Source organism: Hemibagrus wyckioides, linkage group LG11 (assembly GCF_019097595.1).
Source record: "Hemibagrus wyckioides isolate EC202008001 linkage group LG11, SWU_Hwy_1.0, whole genome shotgun sequence".
Lineage (NCBI taxonomy): Eukaryota > Metazoa > Chordata > Actinopteri > Siluriformes > Bagridae > Hemibagrus > Hemibagrus wyckioides.
In genome coordinates, this window is record NC_080720.1 from 31438352 (window position 1) to 31458863 (window position 20512).

The 20512-nt window shown below is 41.7% G+C and overlaps 1 protein-coding gene across 2 annotated transcripts; it reads right to left on the bottom strand.

Moving 5' to 3' along the window:
- Nucleotides 1–1918: 1918 nt before the first annotated feature.
- Nucleotides 1919–20060, bottom strand: wipf1b (WAS/WASL interacting protein family, member 1b). 2 transcript variants are annotated; one of them, XM_058403384.1, is made up of 8 exons: nucleotides 19683–20060; nucleotides 8891–9008; nucleotides 8650–8779; nucleotides 7227–7373; nucleotides 5052–5783; nucleotides 4735–4938; nucleotides 4534–4647; nucleotides 1919–4216 (listed from the first exon to the last, which is right to left on the bottom strand). In XM_058403384.1, the coding sequence occupies exons 2-8, from the start codon at nucleotides 8936–8938 to the stop codon at nucleotides 4164–4166; spliced, it is 1428 nt and encodes a 475-aa protein (XP_058259367.1). In that variant the 5' UTR covers nucleotides 8939–9008; nucleotides 19683–20060; the 3' UTR covers nucleotides 1919–4163. The 2 variants fall into 2 exon arrangements, with proteins under 2 accessions (XP_058259367.1, XP_058259368.1); XM_058403385.1 differs by lacking the exon at nucleotides 19683–20060 and adding an exon at nucleotides 17011–17105.
- Between the last annotated feature and the right edge of the window lie 452 nt (nucleotides 20061–20512).

The window sequence follows — 20512 nt, forward strand, 5'->3', positions numbered from 1 at the left end:
GCGTGTGTGTGGTTGCTCGAGGATGATTTAGCAGAGTAGAACATCATAATAATTCAATTAAACTATATTTAATATAAATATTACATTTCTTTTGGCTTTTTAAAAAAGATTCATATCAGAGTTCTACACTTTATGATCTCCTTTATGAAGAAATGTACAATTAAGTCTTTTAATTAATCATCATTTATCTCATCAAATGCACTAATATACTGGGTATTAATACTGGGTTATCCTATTTAATTACAAATATCAAAATTATTATTATTATTTTTTTACAGTGAACTATTACTAAATTCGTAATTTAAAAAATGTTAAATTGCCCCAAGTACTGACGCTATTATATATATATATATACACACACTATATTGCCAAAAGTATTCGCTCACCCATCCAAATAATCAGAATCAGGTGTTCCAATCACTTCCATGGCCACAGGTGTATAAAATCAAGCACCTAGGCATGCAGACTGTTTTTACAAACATTTGTGAAAGAATGGGTCGCTCTCAGGAGCTCAGTGAATTCCAGCGTGGAACTGTGATAGGATGCCACCTGTGCAACAAATCCAGTCGTGAAATTTCCTCGCTCCTAAATATTCCACAGTCAACTGTCTACTATGCTGAGGCACATAGTGCGAAGAGGTCGCCAACTTTCTGCAGAGTCAATCGCTACAGACCTCCAAACTTCATGTGGCCTTCAGATTAGCTCAAGAACAGTGTGCAGAGAGCTTCATGGAATGGGTTTCCATGGCCGAGCAGCTGCATCCAAGCCATACATCACCAAGTGCAATGCAAAGCGTCGGATGCAGTGGTGTAAAGCACGCCGCCACTGGACTCTAGAGCAGTGGAGACGCGTTCTCTGGAGTGACGAATCGCGCTTCTCCATCTGGCAATCTGATGGACGAGTCTGGGTTTGGCGGTTGCCAGGAGAACGGTACTTGTCTGACTGCATTGTGCCAAGTGTAAAGTTTGGTGGAGGGGGGATTATGGTGTGGGGTTGTTTTTCAGGAGCCGGGCTTGGCCCCTTAGTTCCAGTGAAAGGAACTCTGAATGCTTTAGCAGACCAAGACATTTTGGACAATTCCATGCTCCCAACTTTGTGGGAACAGTTTGGAGCTGGCCCCTTCCTCTTCCAACATGACTGTACACCAGTGACCAAAGCAAGGTCCATAAAGACATGGATGACAGAGTCTGGTGTGGATGAACTTGACTGGCCTGCACAGAGTCCTGACCTCAACCCGACAGAACACCTTTGGGATGAATTAGAGCGGAGACTGAGAGCCAGGCCTTCTCGTCCAACATCAGTGTGTGACCTCACAAATGCGCTTCTGGAAGAATGGTCAAAAATTCCCATAAACACACTCCTAAACCTTGTGGACAGCCTTCCCAGAAGAGTTGAAGCTGTTATAGCTGCAAAGGGTGGACCGACGTCATATTGAACCCTATGGATTAGGAATGGGATGTCACTTAAATTCATATGCGAGTCAAGGCAGGTGAGCGAATACTTTTGGCAATATAGTGTATATATATATATATATATATATATATATATATATATATATATATATATATATATATATATATATATATATATATATAAGCTAGATTAATTTAATGTGTGCAATTGGAGCCATAGATTTTTCTTCAGCCCATATATACCTGGTATATTTTTAAATAGATAGATAGATAGATAGATAGATAGATAGATAGATAGACAGACAGACAGACAGATAGACATTTCACCGAGACACATACACACTAAGAGTAATATAATCAGCCCTAAACGAGTCGATTCTTTTTTACACTTCGTTCAGTCCAATTCGATTAAAAGCAAGTTTCATAAATTTAAATGATTCAGTTCAATTACTACACAGACAGCTAGCCAGATAGATAGATAGATAGATAACAGACAACAAAAATGCTTCACTTCAACTTCATTTATTTAGAAAACCTCTTAAACACGCTTTCATGTTCCACACAAAAATAAGAAGGCACAAGCAGAGAAGCTGTAACAGATCAACAAAATGAACAACACAAATAAAAACAATGGAGGGAGGGGAAAAAAAAGGAAAAGGAAACAAAAACAGTCTCTAAGTACCGCTGCATGTGCCACGGTCAGCGTGACATCATCGAGGCGTCGCTGACCGGCACGGGTGCAAAACATACTCAAGACAGAAACCATAAACCCGCCTTCAAACAGTACAGAAACCTTCACCTTTTCAGCATTCATACACTCACCCAGAGGTTCAGCTCTATTTTTGGTCTTCGCTTTGTGACTTCTTGCGACAAGCGTTTTGTGCACTTTTGCTTATATACAAAGTTTCATGGAAAAACAATTAAAAAAAAAACACCACCACAAAAATCACAACACAATTTGTCTAGATTCTACACAGATGAGACTGCAGGACCTGACAAAATAATCAGGATTATTAGAAGATTTTATTTTTTTAGATCAGTCTCATATGCATAATCCCAGGAAGCAGCTCACATTCTTTCTTTCTCATCCTTTCTTTCATCTCATCCTTCTGTCAAAGCTCGCGCCATCCAAATGGCCTGTAAACAAGTGCTTATCAATATCGTAAGCCTAAACCAAGCTAATGTACATCACACACAAGCTTATTTCCCACGTTAGATTTAGCCAAATCATGGCACAAAAAGAGGCTTTGCTTATTATTATTATTATTATTATTATTATTATTGTATAGAATGTATAGTCTATGTATATGTGCATACAAAAAAAAGTGCACGCTTTAAACACATCTTGTCAATGAAACAACAGCCGTAATAATACTGAACGTACAGAAACGAACGAGAACACAAGCAACATTGAGAGGAAGGTTTTAGGCACTCTGTGGTCTTCTTTGTTTCTTCTAGACAGATATCCTTACACACTTAGACACAAAGATCATAATAAGGCACATCCTTCATTACGATAAATCACAAATCGCTTCGACGCTCAGTAACGGAGTATTGCAGATGTTGATCGGCTCACAAGGCTCGCACCTCGAATTTCCCCAGAAACGAGATGGCAGCACGGATTGGATTAAAAAGAATACTCCGGAGTTTTTCCACCTCGTCTCTGCGGATCACAGCGAGAGAGTATGTGCGATCGTGTCACGGATAATGGAAGTCTAAAGGAAGCTGTTAAACTTTCTGTAGAACCCTTCGAGGAAGACTCCAAGCAAATTGGTATGACGTTTGCATCATTTAGGGTTTTTCTTTTAAAGGAAATAATTTACATTTTCCCAGGAGTGAATCACCATAGAAGTGCAAATATTTACACTTCATTGATGTGAAAGTAGATAAATATAAATATATTGTTATAGGTTTTGTTATAGTTTTTTTATACAGTCATGTAGTTAAATATTTACTGACCGAATTCACTGACCCTTAGACGTAATTTGTAAGCGTTTTCTTTTTTTTTCTTTTTCTGAGTAAACTCTATTCCTTTACAAGAAAATGAGACTGTGGTAATCGCACATACTCTACACACATGGTGGATCAAGATAGAGATGAGCTTGGACAAAATGCTGCGTTATTCCTTTAAGTGTGATTAAAAAAGAAAGACAAAATAAAGGAAAAGAGAACTTGTGTTAATCGTTGGAGCCTTGTGTATTCAACACACACACACACACACACAACTAGTAAGGCGATACCCTAACATTTCTCCACATATCAAGTGCTCCCCAATGAATAAATTTAGTGGGCGGGGCATTTAATAAAGAGCGAGTATGAAGAGAGAGTAAAGGTGAGGGATGAAAGGATATTAGGTACAGGAAGGCTTTGTGGTAGACTTTTTTGTAAAGCAGCAGAACCCCATTTCTGGTGCCTGGTCAGATCATTCATTGGTTCTACGAGTATGAGTCCATTTCCCAGCCACTGGAAACATGAAGAGATATCAAACATTGGCCCAGCAATGTGAACAGGGTAGGAACCGCCTGGTCTTTCCTCCGTGTGTCGTGTGTACGATCGTATAAAACTATTGACACTTATGTGACCTCGTCGTAAAGAACCTATGGCATAATATGTCCGAGAGAAGGAAAAAAATAAAACAGCAAGGAAGAGCCTGACATGCAAAAAAATATAAGAATGTTTTTGGAAAATAATAATGAAGAACAAAATACAGAGGAAGAGGCATGGTGTCCCTGAGAGTCCAGTCCACTTCCTTCATCTGGGAATGGGAGGCAACGGGGGTGCGCCTCGCTCCTTTTTCGTTGAACCTAAACACACACACACACACACAGAAAGTGTTAGCACTAATGGAATAGCAATCTAGATGTGTTCTAGGTATAAACGGACCAGCCGTGCAACTGAATGCACTATATATACACATTTACCATAACTATACTACTATAATCGAATCCTTCTATGAATTTCCAAATATTTCTATAGTAAATATCTATTTACTATAGTCTCTTGCTGTGTTTTTGCATCTTGGTGTCTTATTGAAGCATCGATTTAATTCAAAAGCTAAAAACCATCACTATACAGCTTTCTAACAAACACAAAATCACAAAAAAAGGTAGTGAATGTTTACCTCTGCCTTCACTTCTGGCCAGTTTGCTGGGGTATACTTTCTGAAACGGGATGTACGGCTCTGGAGGCGGGAAATCTGAGACGGGTCGGAAACTGAAGCGCGCCTCCCACTCATCTGTGTAACACGCACCCAGACGACATTACGTTAACGTGAGCTATGGGATGATCGAAGCAGATATGGAGACAGGAACACGTATCATACCTGCATCCTGACTGTGATACCCGTTGCCCATTGGTGGAGGAGGAGGGGGCGGTCCTCCAGAAGTGGGGCGGTCAGGAGGGAGGGGCGGTCTGTTGCCGGCACGAGGAGGCTCTGACCCTAGTCTGTTCGGAGGAGGCGGGGCTGCAGATGGCCGCACGCCTCCGCTTCCTGGTCGCCCGGAAGGTGGTGGAGGTGGGAGTGGACCTAAACACACACACACACACACACACACACAGATAATTAATTAGATGTATATGTAAAACATACAGTACACATGTAAGAAAAGGTGTTCTAAAATACACGCAGGGATTTGTTACCGGATCGTGCGGACGGATTCCGGCCCAAAGGGGGCGGTCTCTCAGAGGGAGGCGGAGGAAGTGGGCCTGACCTCCCAGGTGTAGGAGGGGACTGAGAATGGGGAGTGAGTGACAGATGCCTCTGAGGAAGACGTGGCGTGTTTTCGTCACTGGGCTTCGGTCTTCCTGGTGGCAGTGGAGGAGCGGAGCTTGCAGGCCCACGAGATGAGGAAGGAGGTGGAGGCGGCTTGCTGTTGGCAGATGGAGGAGGTGGAGGAGGCGGGTTGTCCCGTGGGAGGGCCATGGATGGGCGGTTACCAGGTGGAACAGGTGGTGGGCGGTCGTCTCCTCGACTAGGAGCTGGGGGAAGAGGAGGGCGGCTGGAATGAGGCACAGGAGGTGGGGCTGCAGAGCTGGAGTAGGGACGTCCGCCTGGAACAGGTGGAGGTGCTGCCTGTCTTCCAGACAGGTTCGGAGGGGGCGGGGTTGGTGTAGACCGGAGTCCACCTGGCAGAGGGGGAGGTCCTCTGTTCTGTACACTGCTCTGATTGGGCCGTGGGGTGTTAGGAACGGGTGGAGGAGGACCTCCGGGGGTTTCAGAGCGTGGAGGAGTCATTCGAGGACGTGGAGATTCAGAAGGGCCATTACGCTGGCCAGGGAAACGTGGGGTGGAGCTAGCACCGCCCATAAAAGGACGTGGACCAGAACTACGGGCTCCAGGAGGGAGGATGGGGGATCGAACGCCACCAGAGTCTAGAAATAAATGAAAAAGAATGAGACAAAGAAAAAAATCAGGGTGTATAGTATTAATATCTTCTCCTGCAACTGTAATAACAGTCTATTCTATTGATATAATAATAACAACTCTATTCTATTCTACTGTAACAACTCTATTCTACTGCAATAAAGCTAAAGATATTCAGCTCTATTCTATTTCACTGTATTAAGGCTCTATTCTATAATATAATACAGCTCTATTCTATTGTAATAAAGATTGATCATATTCTATAACAACTCTATTCTACTGTCACAGCTCTATTCTATTATAATAAAGCTCAATTATATTCTATAATACAGCTCTATTCTATTGTAATAAAGCTCTATTCTATAATATAATAACAACTCTATTCTATTTTATTGCTATAAAGCTCTATTCTATAATACAGCTCTATTCTATTGTAATAAAGCTAAATTATATTCTATAATACAGCTCTATTCTGTTGTAATAAAGCTAAATTATATTCTATAATAATAACAACTCTATTCTTTTCTACTATAACAGCTCAATTATATTCTATAATACAGCTCTACTCTATTCTATTGTAATAAAGCTCTATTCTATAATATAATAACAACTCTATTCCGTACTACTGTAACACAGCTCTATTCTATTGTAATAAAGCTTTATTCTATAATACAGCTCTATTCTATTGTAATGAAACTCAATTATATTCTATAATACAGCTCCACTCTATTTCACTGTAATAAAGCTCTATTCTATATTATTATAACAACTCTATTCCATTCCACTGTAAAACAGCTTTATTCTATTGTAATGACACTATTTTTTACAAATACAGCTGTACTCTATTTTACTGTAATAAAGCTCTATTCTATAATACAATAATACAGTTATATTCTATTCTATTTTCTTGTAATAAAGTTCTATTCTATGATACAGCTCTATTCTATAATATAATAATACAGCTCTATTTTATTCTGTTGAAACAGGTCTATTCTACTATAATAAAGCCCGATTATATTCTACAATACAGTTCTATTCTATTCTATTGAAATAAAGCGGTATTCTATAATAAAATAACTATTCTATTCTATAATACAGCTCTATTCTATTGTAATAAAGCTCAGTTATATTCTACAATACAGCTCTGCTCTATTTTACTGTAATAAAGCTCTATTCTATAATATAATCACAGCTCTATTCCATTGTAATAAGGCTCGATTATATTCTATAGTACAGCTCTATTCTATTTTACTGTAATAAAACTCTATTATATTAAATATTATAATAATAACAACTCTATTCTAAGATAAAGGACCTTGAACTCAGAGCACCGTTAGCTCATATGATAAGAATGGCATGACGTTGTGCATAACAGCAGTGCTATGAAATGTGTCTTACTGGCAGCACTGTGTGTGTGTGTGTGTGTGTGTGTGTGTGCGCGCAATCCTTACCATCCCTAGTGGACCGCAGCTTTGGCATACCATCTTGAAACAGTCCTCCAAATCCACCCGGAGCTCCACCTCCAAACCCGCCCCCTCCTCCTCCTCCACCACCTCCTCCTCCTCCTCCACCACCTCCTCCTCCACCTCCTTTGGGCTCTGCCGAAATAAATGACAGCACATTGTATGAACACAAAAACACACACATTGCCATAACAAGTGTTCGTAGGAGTGTAAGTGGATTGTAGCAGCAACACATCATATTTCAACACAGCTTCAAACCAACCAGCAGGAATTTAAAGAAGAAATAAAGAAATTAAGAAGTGTAAGAAATTAAGAAAACCAGATGTGTCCTGTCAGGTGTGTACCACTGGAAACGTCACAATTTGACATTTTATCCGCGTCATGAATATTTAGTTATAATTAGTTACTAGTTTTAGTATAACTTCGTTTTCCTCTCTGCTGACACTGGAGACTCCTTCCATAAATCTTTAGCAGTAAACAATGCAATATGTAAACTATATGATCTGAATCCTGCATCCTTCGTGCAAGCGTCCTGTATTAGTTACTATAGCGACGAACAATGCTGTTGTATAAATATTGCATTTGTTTGTTTTCATGACACAATTTTGGAGACTGAGAGTCTGGACAAAACTGGGACGTCTGCCTTTACATGCACATGAATGTAATATGGAGTTGTCCCGCCCCTTTGCAGCTATAACAGCTTCAACTCTTCTGGGAAGGCTTTCCACAAGGTTTAGGAGTGTGTTTATGAGAATTTTTGACCATTCCTCTAGAAGCGCATTTGTGAGGTCAGGCACTGATGTTGGACGAGAAGGTCTGGCTCACAGTCTCCGCTCTAATTCATCCTGAAAGTGTTTTATGGGGTTGAGGTCAGGACTCTGTGAAATTCCTCCACACCAAACTCACTCATCCCTGTCTTTATGGACCTTGCTTTGTGTGCGGTCATGTTGGAACAGGAAGGGGTCATCCCCAAACTGTTCCCACAAAGCATGAAATTGTCCAAAATGTTTTGGTATGAAGCTGAAGCATTAAGAGTTCCTTTCACTGGAACTAAGGGACCGAGCCCAACGTCTGCATTCAATGAAATGGAGGGGTGTCCCAATACTTTTGGGAATATAGTGTAGTTCTCACGGCGCCTGTGCCAAACGCCTGTGTTAAAGAAGCAACCTGTGTCTGTATTGTTGTGGAGAGACCTACAACGATAATATTGTAAAAAGTTGTAATGTGCTACCCCACTAATGTCAGAGAAAACTCCAACACTTTCTGTCCAATCAGAATTGAGGATTCAGGATACTTAAAATATAGACATATTTGTGTGTTAGGAAAACACAGTGTGGTTGCTGTTATCAGCCTTAATCGTTCCATAAAATAGTATCATGCTGTGTGTGTGTGTGTGTGTGTGTGTACTTACTCTCCAGTACTGGTGCACTGCGGTCATTGGTAACTGTCTTTTTGAGTCGGGCTCCTTTGGAGATGTCGGACAGTAGCGCATTCCTGCCCTGCTGCTCAGACCTGTTCAGGGTGGGCTTCTCCGTGTTGGCCTGTTCACACACACACACACACACACACACACACAAGATGCTAAGTGTAACAGTCTTCCAAATGATCTGAATATGAATTATAAATGCAAATGTGTGTGTGTGCTTGTGTACCAGAGCCAGGGTCGGGGGTGGGGGAGGGGGTGGTGGTGGAACCGGCATGGTCTCTCCTCAGTGTCTCTCCTCCTCTTACAGCAAGCAGAGGGAAAAAGGGGAATCAAACATCTGCAACCTGAAATATATATATAAAAAAACAGCTGTATTTCATTTCACATCTGCCTAATCAGCTCGGTTCTGGCTGAAGGGGGCGGGGCTTCTTAAAAGGGGAGGGACAACGTCAGAACCAGAGCTCGGGAGGTAGTGACCGGTGATGTCAGTTTTTCCGAGTTATTTATAAAAGCCAGGGTGTAAATATAGACTGGAGGCATGTTATAAAATCCCAGACAGACTCCACCCTGAAAATCACATCCTTCTGGTCCTTTTTTTTCTCCAGGTGTCGCAGAAAACAACCCGAAAGTTTCAGCTGAACATGATGAGAGGAACGCCGCAGCGCTAAAGGCTAACGTCTGCTAACGTCAGGCTTGTGTAATGTTAATGTGGAGAGGGAAACAAAGCTGAAGCTGAACGCTGGAGTGGAAGAACGGGAGGAAAAGCAGGATCTGTGGAGCATCACGCTTCCCATTTTCTCCACCTTTACAAATTAACTGCAAACAAAGACCAACATTATGACCAACACATCTGTTTCTGTCTCTCTTTTCATCTCTCTCTCTCTCTCTCTCTCGCTCGACTCTTTCCACCTCTGTAAGGATTTGTCTCTCTCTCCTTCTGACTCTCTCTCTCTCTCTCTCTAGTGTGTGTATGTGTGCATCTGTATGCATCACACACAAGTCTTTCTGTCCCCCTCTCTCTTTCTTTCTCTCTCTTTCTTCTTGTGTGTCTCTCTCTTTCGCTGTCCCTTTCTATTTCTGTTTCTCTGTGTGTGTCTCGCTCTTTCTCTATCCCTCTCTCTGTTTCTGTGTCCCTCTTTATTTTGACGTGTCTCTCTCTACCTCTCTGTCCCTCTCTCTCTCTCTCTCTCTCACACACACACTCAGTGTCCCCTTAACTCTCTATGTCTATGTCTCTCTCTCGCTCTGTCCCTTTCTCTCAGTATCCCTCCCTCTCTCTTTGTCCTTGTCCCATTTTACGTCCCTCTCTACCGCTCTGTCCCTTTGCCCCTCTCTCTCACTCTTTTTCTCTCTATGTCCCTCTCTCCCAGTATCCCTCTCTCTCTCTCTGTCTCTTTTTGTCAGTGTCCCTCACTCTCTTTTTGTCCCTCTCCTGTTCTGTGGCCCTCTCACCCCCTCTCATTCTCTCTCTGTGTCCCTCTCTCTCTTTCACTATCTCCCTCTGTCTCTCTCTCCTTGTCCCCCTTTCTGTCTCTCTGTGTCCCTCTCTCTCCTTGTCCCTCTCTCTCTCTCTCTCCTTGTCCCTCTCTCCATCTCTTCGTGTACCTCTCTCCATGCCCCCCCCTCTCCCCTTGTCTCTCCCTCCCCATCTCTCTTTCTCTCTCTCTCTCCCCATCTCTCTGTGTCCCTCTCTCTCCTTGTCCCTCTCTCCATCTCTTCGTGTCCCTCTCTCTCTCCTTGTCCCTCTCTCTCTCTCTCCCCTTGTCTCTCCCTCCCCATCTCTCCATGTCTCTCTCTCTGCCCTCCATCTCTGTGTCCCTCTCTCTCTCTCTCTCTCTCTCTCTCCCCCCATTTCCCTCTTTCTCTCTCTATGCCCCCCTCTCCCTGGACCATTCATAGCTCACATCCGGTGTGGGTCATAAACAGGAAAGAATAACACAGATATAGCTCTCACTTCCCTTTTGATACTTTGTGACATGTAGCAGCATGTAGTGTGGAAAAATTCGGTCATTTAAATGTCACACACACAAGCGCGCACACACACGCACGCATACACACACACACACACACACACACACACACACACACACGCATACACACACACACGCTACTGCACTCTTCAAATGCTCAGTAAAACACTCGCTCTTTCATCACTAACAGGTCCCTCCTCCCAGCCTGCCACATCACTCTCTCTCTCTCTCTCTCTCTCTCTCTCTCTCTGCCTCCTTCCCCCTCTCTTCTCTCTGGCTTTCTGACCAAGCATTTTCTGCAGCGAGCGGACATCCGCTGAGTGTGCCAAAACTTCTGCACGCTGGGGCAGAATGTGATATTTATAGGGACAGAGACTCAGTTGAACTCACACACACCGTGACTGACTAATACACACTATTTATAAACTATTAAGTTCTCGCACATGCACACGCACACGCACACATATATATTCTCATCCTCATTCTCAACCATTACACGGCTTGGCCAAATGTGTGTGTGTGTGTGTGTGTGTTACGTCCTCGTCTCAGTCTGGGTTTTAAAGAACAAGCTTTAACAACCTGCTTTAGACATTAGGACATTTACATGTGTGTACGATATTGCTGTGTGTGTGTGTGTGTGTGTGTGTGTGTGTGTGTGTGTGCGCGCGTGTGTGTGTGTTCCCTTACAGAACATTAACTTGCTGAGATCTGGGGAAAAGACAGCGTGTCCTTTAAAAGGTCTGGACTGAAGCTTGTTTTCATTCCAGTGTCATAAGCACTTGAGTCAGGACATGTTTCTACACTGAATTTTTCCACACACACACACACACACACACACACACACACAGAATATTTTACACCCATGTAAATGTCCTAAAGCAATTGGATTAAGCTTCTAAGCTTGTTCTCTAAAACCCAGATTGAGACGAGGACATAACACACACACACACCCCAATATTTTACACACATATAAATGTCCTAATATCTAAAGCAGGTTGTTTAAGCTTGTTCTCTAAAACCCAGATTGAGACAGATTGAGACGAGGACGTTACTAAGACACACACACACACGCACACAATATCATACACCCCTGTAAATGTCCTAATGTCTAAAGCAGGTGGATTAAGCTTCTAGGCTTGTCCTTAAAAAACCCCAACCAAGACAAGGACATAACCAACACACACACACACAATATTTTACACCCATGTAAATGTCATAATGTCTAAAGCAGGTTGTTTAAGCTTGTCCTTAAAAAACCCCACCAAAATGAGGACATAACTAACACACACACACACCCACACACACACACAGAGATTACTGCAGCTAATTACAGTACTGCTATGCCTACACCGAAACCCTAACCTTAATCACAGTAACTAAAGCTTTTCAAACAAACACTGTGGTTTCTATCACAGAAATGTCTCAAGTATTAGACCCCTGGTGTGTGTTCAAGCATCCAGCCGGCATTTACACAGCACACACACACACACACGAATGAACTCCATTACAGAGCGTTCAACCAGAAACAGGAAAAAATGCATATGTACACATGACTTTATACAGAAGTAAAGGACAATGCAGTGACTTGTGGTGGAGAGTAAAAAAGTCAATTAGGACAACTGGTGCTCTCGCTTCTGCTTTTATTTCTGTCCTCCAAACACCACAGACTGAATATTTGTTGTGTTGTTGTTTCTTTTCTATTCACTGCGATGTTGCACACCGGCTTTCAATGTGGTTACACGCTTCACGTGTGTTTTTTTGCACAGCGAACATGGGTGTTAAAATATTCAGGGTGGGGAAAAAAATTAAATACATTGCAGAAATATTCAACTTGTCTGAACAATTAAAAAAAACCCTTCTGAATATCTTTTAAATCCTTTTTGTTGTAATATTGATAAATATTTAATATTGTAAATAGTTATTTATTTATTCTTTATATATATTTATTTATAGATACATATTATAAATATTTATTTATTTATTCATTCTTTATATACATTTATATTAATATATTTTTATATATATTTTAAATATTTATTTAATTATTTAAGTTATATATCTATTATTTAATATAATTTTAAATATTTATTATCTTATATATATATATATATATATATATATATATATATATATATATATATATATATATATATATATATATATATATTTTTTTTTTATTTATATATATGTATATATTTGAAATATTTATATATTTATTGATTTAATATTTATATATGTTTATTATTTTAAAATATTTGAAATATTTTTTTTCTCTCTTTTCAAACTGACTTTTGGATTTACGACATTTAATTGATTCGTAGAGAAACTGCACTATAGAGGTACATATACCTAGATATAGGGGGGCACAAACTTTTACACACCCCCACAAGGCATGTATGTGAAATAAAATGTGTAATAATAGTCCTTTCTGTGGTCCTGGTCCTTCAGAGGTGTGTTTCTCTCATGACGGGACAAACCGAGGGGTTCATCAGTGGTATGTGATGGGAAAATCCCCGCTGTGGAAAAACACTGTGTGTGGGTCACGTCTGTGAGATGACAGAACACGAGAACCAGGTCCGGTGGTGTAAACTGACATCAAACCACATGTCAGGAAGGCATGACAACGGCTAGATGTGTAAAAGTTGGTGGTGTTAGAAATGACCAATCAGAAACGTGAAAAATGTTCACAGGAACATCAGGAGATCGTGAGGTTTAAATTCTGGCCAGCCCACGCCCATATAGACCAATCAGCCATAACATTATGACCACTGAGAGGTGAAGTGAATAAGACTGATGATCTCCTCATCATGGCACCTGTTAGTGGGTGGGATATATTAGGCAGCAAGTCAACATTTTGTCCTCAAAGTTGATGTGTTAGAAGCAGGAAAAATGGACAAGCGTAAGGATTTGAGCGAGATTGACGAAGGGCCAAATTGTGATGGCTAGACGACTGGATCAGAGCATCTCCAAAACTGCAGCTCTTGTGGGGTGTTCCCGCTCTGCAGTGGTCAGTATCTATCAAAAGTGGTCCAAGGAAGGAACAGTGGTGAACCGGCGACAGGGTCATGGGCGGTCAAGGCTCATTGATGCACATGGGGAGAGAAGGCTGGACCGTGTGATCCGATCCAACAGATGAGCTACTGTTGCTCAAATTGCTGAAGAAGTTAATGCTGGTTCTGATAGAAAAGTGGCAGAATACACAGTGCAGGACGGGTCAGGGCTGTTTTGGCAATATTAGGTGGTCAGGTGGTCATAATGTTATGCCTGAGAACATTATATATTACATTATATATACATTATATATTAGGTGACAGGTGGTCATAATGTTATGCCTGAGAACATTTTATATATATATATATATATATATATATATATATATATATATATATATATATATATATATATATATATATATATATATATATATATATATATATATATATATATATATATATATATATATATATATGACTGAGGGTCTAGGAGGAAACATGGGAGGGGCATACTGTCTTTTTCTTGTCAATCACATATTTTCTAGTCAGTGTGGGCGTTTGTGAGCTCATGCAGATGAGAAATGAGGAGAAAATCTGCATCATGTTTGCATGAAAGCGACGTAACTGATGAGTCAGACTTTATCAAATGTACAATAAGAGTCTGTGGCATCATCACACCCTGTGTAGCGAGCATGCAGAGTGAATCCAGTCATTTTTCACTGTCCAGGTTTCAGCCTCCGTACTCCGGTGTCTCGCTGGACCCCTCGCTGCAGAACAAAAAGTCCAGAAGGTGGAGATGGACCTCTCTTCACATCTCCCACCTGAGCAGAGCTGGCTCAAGAGACTTCAGACAAAGGTCCAAGGCATAGACAGAGTTTCAGGCTTAATGTGATGCAGAGGTTCAGGCTTACAGACTACCTTGGATCAGCTCCAACTCTGGACTTCTGGTGCTGTAGCGAGGAGCATCTTTGAAGCCCACACCAACCTACAGCCCAACTCAAGACCCCCTGAAGACACAAACCTTATAACAAGCGTCTAAAACTTTGATTAAATATAACGGGTTTGTGATGGAGAACCAGAGAAAATATCATATGAGGAAACATCTGGCTAAAGGCAAAATGTCTTCAATGGGCGCTCAGTGTGTGTGTGTGTGTGCGTGTGTGTGTGCGTGTGTGTGTGCGTGTGTGTGTGCGTGCGTGCGTGTGTGTGCGTGTGCGCGTGCGTGTGTGTGTGCGTGCGTGTGTGCGTGTGTGTGTGTGTGTGTAAGGTATGAACAGGGAGCAAAGTCATCAACCTTGGCTTGAACAAACACCATAAACCTGAAGGTTCAACCATTAATCCGAGGGAAAGGGAAAGTGCTCAGTGCTAGCTATGGGTTTTATTTTTTTTATTTATTTATTTAATCTGACTGAAACGTTTTGGCGGTTTTAGATATTATAGAAAACGCAAGAAATGGTTTAAATGGCTGCGTGAAGTGTAACGCAACTGGATGACAACACTATTAGGTCTTGCAGCTTGAGCTACGCAATCCTTAATTCCTGGGAGCGTCTATTGTGAGGAAACGTCTTTAAAGCAGAGCGTAAATATGACGTAACGTGAAACCAGACACTTGAGCAATATTCCAGAAGCACAAAACCCCAGACACCTGTTCAACAAATCAGAAAAGAGGCTGCGAGGATCATCGAACCGTCGCAAACACGGTGTCCAGATTTCATATGGAAGATTTCTGACCACCATTAAAGAGATTTCCTCATTTAGACACAATGGCGTTATGAAATAACTTCCTCATCTGTCCTCTCTTTTCATGTTCGCAGCCCAGGCTCCTACACTCGTACCGTCCCTCGCTCTCGCTCCACGGCACAATCGATCGAAGGCGTGGCCTGCTCTCGCAAAGTGCACATTATCTGGCTCCGGAGTACAGCGCCAGCTCGGAATATCATCCCTGCCAGGCTTCTGGGAATTTTATTAAACAGTGACGCTTCATCATTGGGTTATTTCTCCGGTTCAGGTTACAGTTGCTCTTATTACCGTGAGAGAGAGAGAGAGAGAGAGAGAGAGAGAGAGAGAGAGGGAGAAACACACACGGATATAAACACTGAACGTATCGGGTTCGAGACAGAGCAGGTTGTGTGTGTGTGTGTGTTTGTGCAGGATGATAAACATTTAGAAATAAAATGTATGAAATTTCTGACATCAATACGTCTTAATCCACCACTTATTGTGTCTCTCTTTGAGTATCTCTCTCTCCTGCCATGTGCGTCTCTCTTTGAGTATCTCTCTCTCTCTCCAAGTGCCTTTCTGTCTCTCTCTCTCTCTCTACAAGTATCCTTCTTTGAGTGTCTTTTGTTTTGCATCTCTCTCTTTCTGAGCTGAGCGTCTCTCACACTCTGAGCATCTGTCTTTCTAAACATCTCTCTCTGAACGTCTCTCTCTCTATTTCTGAGTGTGTCTCTCTCTCGGCATCTCTCTTTCTTAGTGTCTTACTCTAAGTTTTTCTCTCTCTGTGCGCATGTCTTTCTCTCTTTGTGTCCCTCTCTCACTCTGAATGTCTCACTCTCTCTGAGCATGTGTCTATCTCTTAGTGTCTCTCTGAGCATCTCTCTTTCTAAACGTCACTCTCTCTGAACGTCTCCCTCTCTCCGAGCATCTCTTTCTCAGAGTGTCTCTCTTTTGGAGTCTCTCTTTCTTTCTCTGAGCGTCTCTCTGTCTCTCTCTCTGAATCTCTCTCTATCTGTATCTTACCTTCCTCTCTTTCTCTCTGTGCCTCTACTAACAGAGATAATACTCTCCCCATTTCTCCCTTTCGGAGCGTCTCTGTCCGAATGCCTTTCTCTGTATCTCTCTCAACGTATCTTGCATCTAGGATCCCTCTCTTTCTTTCTGAGTGTCTTCCTCTCTCTCTTTCTATCTATCTGTATCTTGTCTCCCTCTCTCCTCATTTCTTTGAATCTCTCTCTCTCTCTGAATCGTTCTCAATGTGTCTGTGTCTCGATGTCTGACCCTTTCTTTATGTGTGTGCATCTCTCTCTCTCTCTCTCTCTCTCTCTCTCATCACACTGTCTCTCTAGGTTTGTCACTGTTTCTCACCACATGGTCTACAGCAGAACCCCAGATCTCACAGTCTCACACAGTCTCACACAGTCTCACACAGTCTCACACACACACACACTTCAGGACATCCCTGGGTGTCTGATAATAACGTAAATAGTATCAGTTACAAGTCATGGCATAATCTTAACCTCACTAACTCACACATACACACTCATACTCACACACTCTCTCTCTCTCTCTCACCCACACACACACACACACACACCCACCCACACACACACACACACATCATTTAACAAGGGCAGAAATCGCCAGATATCTGTGTAACATACCACATCTGAAGCAAGGCTGACAACACCAGGTAGCGAACGCGCCAGGAAATAGGAACCAACGACTCGCTTTTTCTTTCTTTCTTTCTTTCGTTCACATTTCTTTCCACTTCCTCTACAAAGCGGTTACACTTCCTCTGAGGTGACGAATCAGATGGTGCGCTTGAGTAATACAGGCCCTTATTGAACCTGGCTATCTACAAGGCAGACTCTAATCCACCGTATTTCTAAGAATTAATGATTGAAATTCATTCAGCTGATGGAATTGATGCCGTGTTTCTCAGACTCTCTCTCTCTTTATCCATCTCTCTTTGCATCTCTCTGTCTTTGTGTGTCACAGACTCTTTCTCTCCCTCTGTTTTTCTCTGTGACTTGCCTCACTCTCATTGCATCTACATGAGCCTCTCTCTCCCTCCCTCCCTCCTAGTGTGCACTGAAAAAGGTCTAAAGATCATGCAAAAGGTTTGAACCAACCACCACCACCACCCTCTCATCTTCCTTCCACTTCGTTTCTGGATGAAAATAAAAACAGCAGCAGTCTGTTTCATAATCATTTACAAAACGAATTTTAAGTTATTTTCATATGCGTCTGGCCTAGGCGTTACCGCACCTCGGTTTATCTTTTCTGGCACGATGAAAAAATAGCATCCATACTGACTAAGGGAACATCGACACCGGGGTTTTTCTTTACACAGAATACAAGATCTTTATTTATTTGGTCAATATTTATACAAAATATTTTGATCATTTAGTGAAGTAATGGAAGATTTCTCTAGATTGCTATCATTAATCGTGAAATGTGTCCACTCGCGTCCATTCGCTCACTGGAGACTCGACATGCACTACAGTACATCTACAGTACCCCGACCACTAGATCCAGTTGATTTATTAAAATCTGTTCATCATGACTTCCACGAGATCCCTGAACCTCTTCCGGATTTGCATGAACTAATCAGTTCAGTGGAAGAAGAGGCGGGGTTTGCATGTGTTATTATCTAGGTGTTTACTGCCTTCACAACCACAAGTTCCTCAAACAGCACACCTCACAACAACAACAGCAGCTACAACACAGACTCTCCAAAACCCCGCTGACCAATATTCAAAGCCACAGGTTTAGAGTTGGTCAGCATTAAAGACTCGTTTATTGCCATCAGACCTCAAATTCGGCTCAAGCGTGTTAGAATGCATCAGGAAGCACACCATGTGATTATTCTATCTGACCCCAGGGTAAAGACTGCGGGTATTTAGATCACAAGTACAATATGTCTAATATTCATCCTAACATGTTTCTGTACATAGTCTACAGCAAAATCCCCTTATGTTTCTGTTTTTGACTGTTCAGCTCTCTGTCTTCCTTTCTTTCTTTTTGACTGTGTAACTGTCTCTCTCTCTCTCCTTCTATCCATTTCTCAGTATTTGTGTGTCACAGACGCTCTCTCTGTCTCTGTTTTTCTCCGTGACTTGCCTCACTCTCATTGCATCTACATGACACTCTCTCACTCTTATTTTGTGTTTCTGTTTCTTCCTTTCTCTCTTTTTGACTGTGTATCAGTCTCTCTCTCTTTGCCTCTGTCTTTGTGTCATAGACTCTTTCTCTCTCTCTGTTTTTCTCTGTGACTTGCCTCACTCTCATTGCATCTACATGACTCTCTCTCTCTCTCTCTCTCTCTCTCTGTGTTGCTCTTTTTAACTGTCCAGCTCTCTCTCTCTCTCCTTCAATCCATCTCCCTCTCTTTGTATGTCACAGACTCCCTCTCTCTCTCTGTTTTTATCTATGAACTGCCTCACTCTCATTTCATCTACACAACTCTCTCTTTCTCTCTCCCTCCCTCAATCCATTCTCTTTTTATCTCTGTCACTGTCACAGACTCTCTCTCTCTCTCTTTCTCTCCATCCATCTCTCTCTTTGCATCTCCCTCTTTCTGTGTGTGTGTGTGTTTGTGTGTATGACTCTCTCTCTCTCTCTCTCTCTCTCTATCCATCTCTCTGTCTTTGTGTGTCACTGACTCTCTCTGTTTTTCTCTGTGACTTGCCTCACTCTCATTACATCTACATGACTCTCTCTCTCTCTTTACATCTATCTGGCTCTCTCTCTCTCTCTCTCTCTCTCTAACACACTACTACCGTACACCCCCCCCCCAAGCCAAAACAAACACACGCGCTCCAAAACATAAAAATCACTGGAAATCAATCCAACAGGCAAAACCAGTGAAGTGAGGTGAGCGTTCCTGCGCATGCGCGCAAGGAAAAGGGGACCTCAGCCAAGGCTTCTAGTGGCTGTGAAAACAATGTCTCTCTCTCTCTCTCTCTCTCTCTCTCTCTCTCTCTCTCTCTCTCTCTGCTAGCAGTATAATGAGATTATTGTAAAAGTCACAAGAGCACTAAAAGCAGCACTGGGCTTTAGACTCGGATTAAACAGCGTTAAGTGGAAGATGTCCGAGAGAAAAGACGAGGGAATATCTCGCACACCACGCTGCTCAGGAAGTGAATCGCTTCCCCACGTTAAAGTTGGCATTACTCCGGATTTGGGGGGGGGGGGTTCTTTGTGAAATAAAATTACAAAACATCTCAATCTGACCAAACCATCGTCCTAATGTCTTATTAAAGCTCTAACATCCTGTCTAGACTCTTTATAAAGTTGCGTTTGAAAAGATTTATTTATTTTTAGCACTCACCAGTTTTTTTTCCCGGCCCGGTTTCTTTTCTTTTTTATTATTTTTTTTAAAGCCCTTCTTCTTCTTCGACAAAGAGATAAATCCTCACAAAAACGTGGTAGAGTCCATTTGAGGCTCGTTTGACATCTGTATGAAGAGCTGAAACGGTTGCGGGAGCCACTCCTTCCCGCAAAAAAACACACGCGCACACACACACACTCACGCGCACATTCGCATGCGCGCACACGCCACACACAAACACCGTTTCCGCTTCGATGCTGAAACTGCTTCACACACACACACACACACACAGAAAGATTAAAAGAACAAAACAAAAAACAAGTTTAGAGGGTCGGCAACACGCTTGAGAATAAAGCGGAAGCTGTGTGTGTGTGCGTGTGTGTGTGTGTGTGTGTGTGGAGGTTTATCCAGAGCTTCTGACGTGTTCAGTTTTCCGAAGGGTTTTCTTTTTCTTTTTTTTCACGACGAAAACGTCTCTAATCTGAGACTCTGGGATTCCAGATGTGGAGCTGCAGCATCTGTCAGATGTGTGTGTGTGGGGGGGGGGGTTGATTGAGTTCAGTGAAACTTATGCAATACAATTATGTACAAGTAAAGATATCAAATAAAGAAATACAATATATATAAATAAATAAAATAAAAATAAAATAATGAATAATAAAATATAAAATAAAATAGAAATAAATGGAATAAATAGAAATTATTTGTAAAATACTCTTCAAATACTCTACTCTTTTTCTTTTTCTTTCTTTTTTCTCTCTTCAATTCGTCCAATAAGAAGTCGTCCGGTCAAAAATAAATAAATAAATAAATCATTTTAGTGACCATTT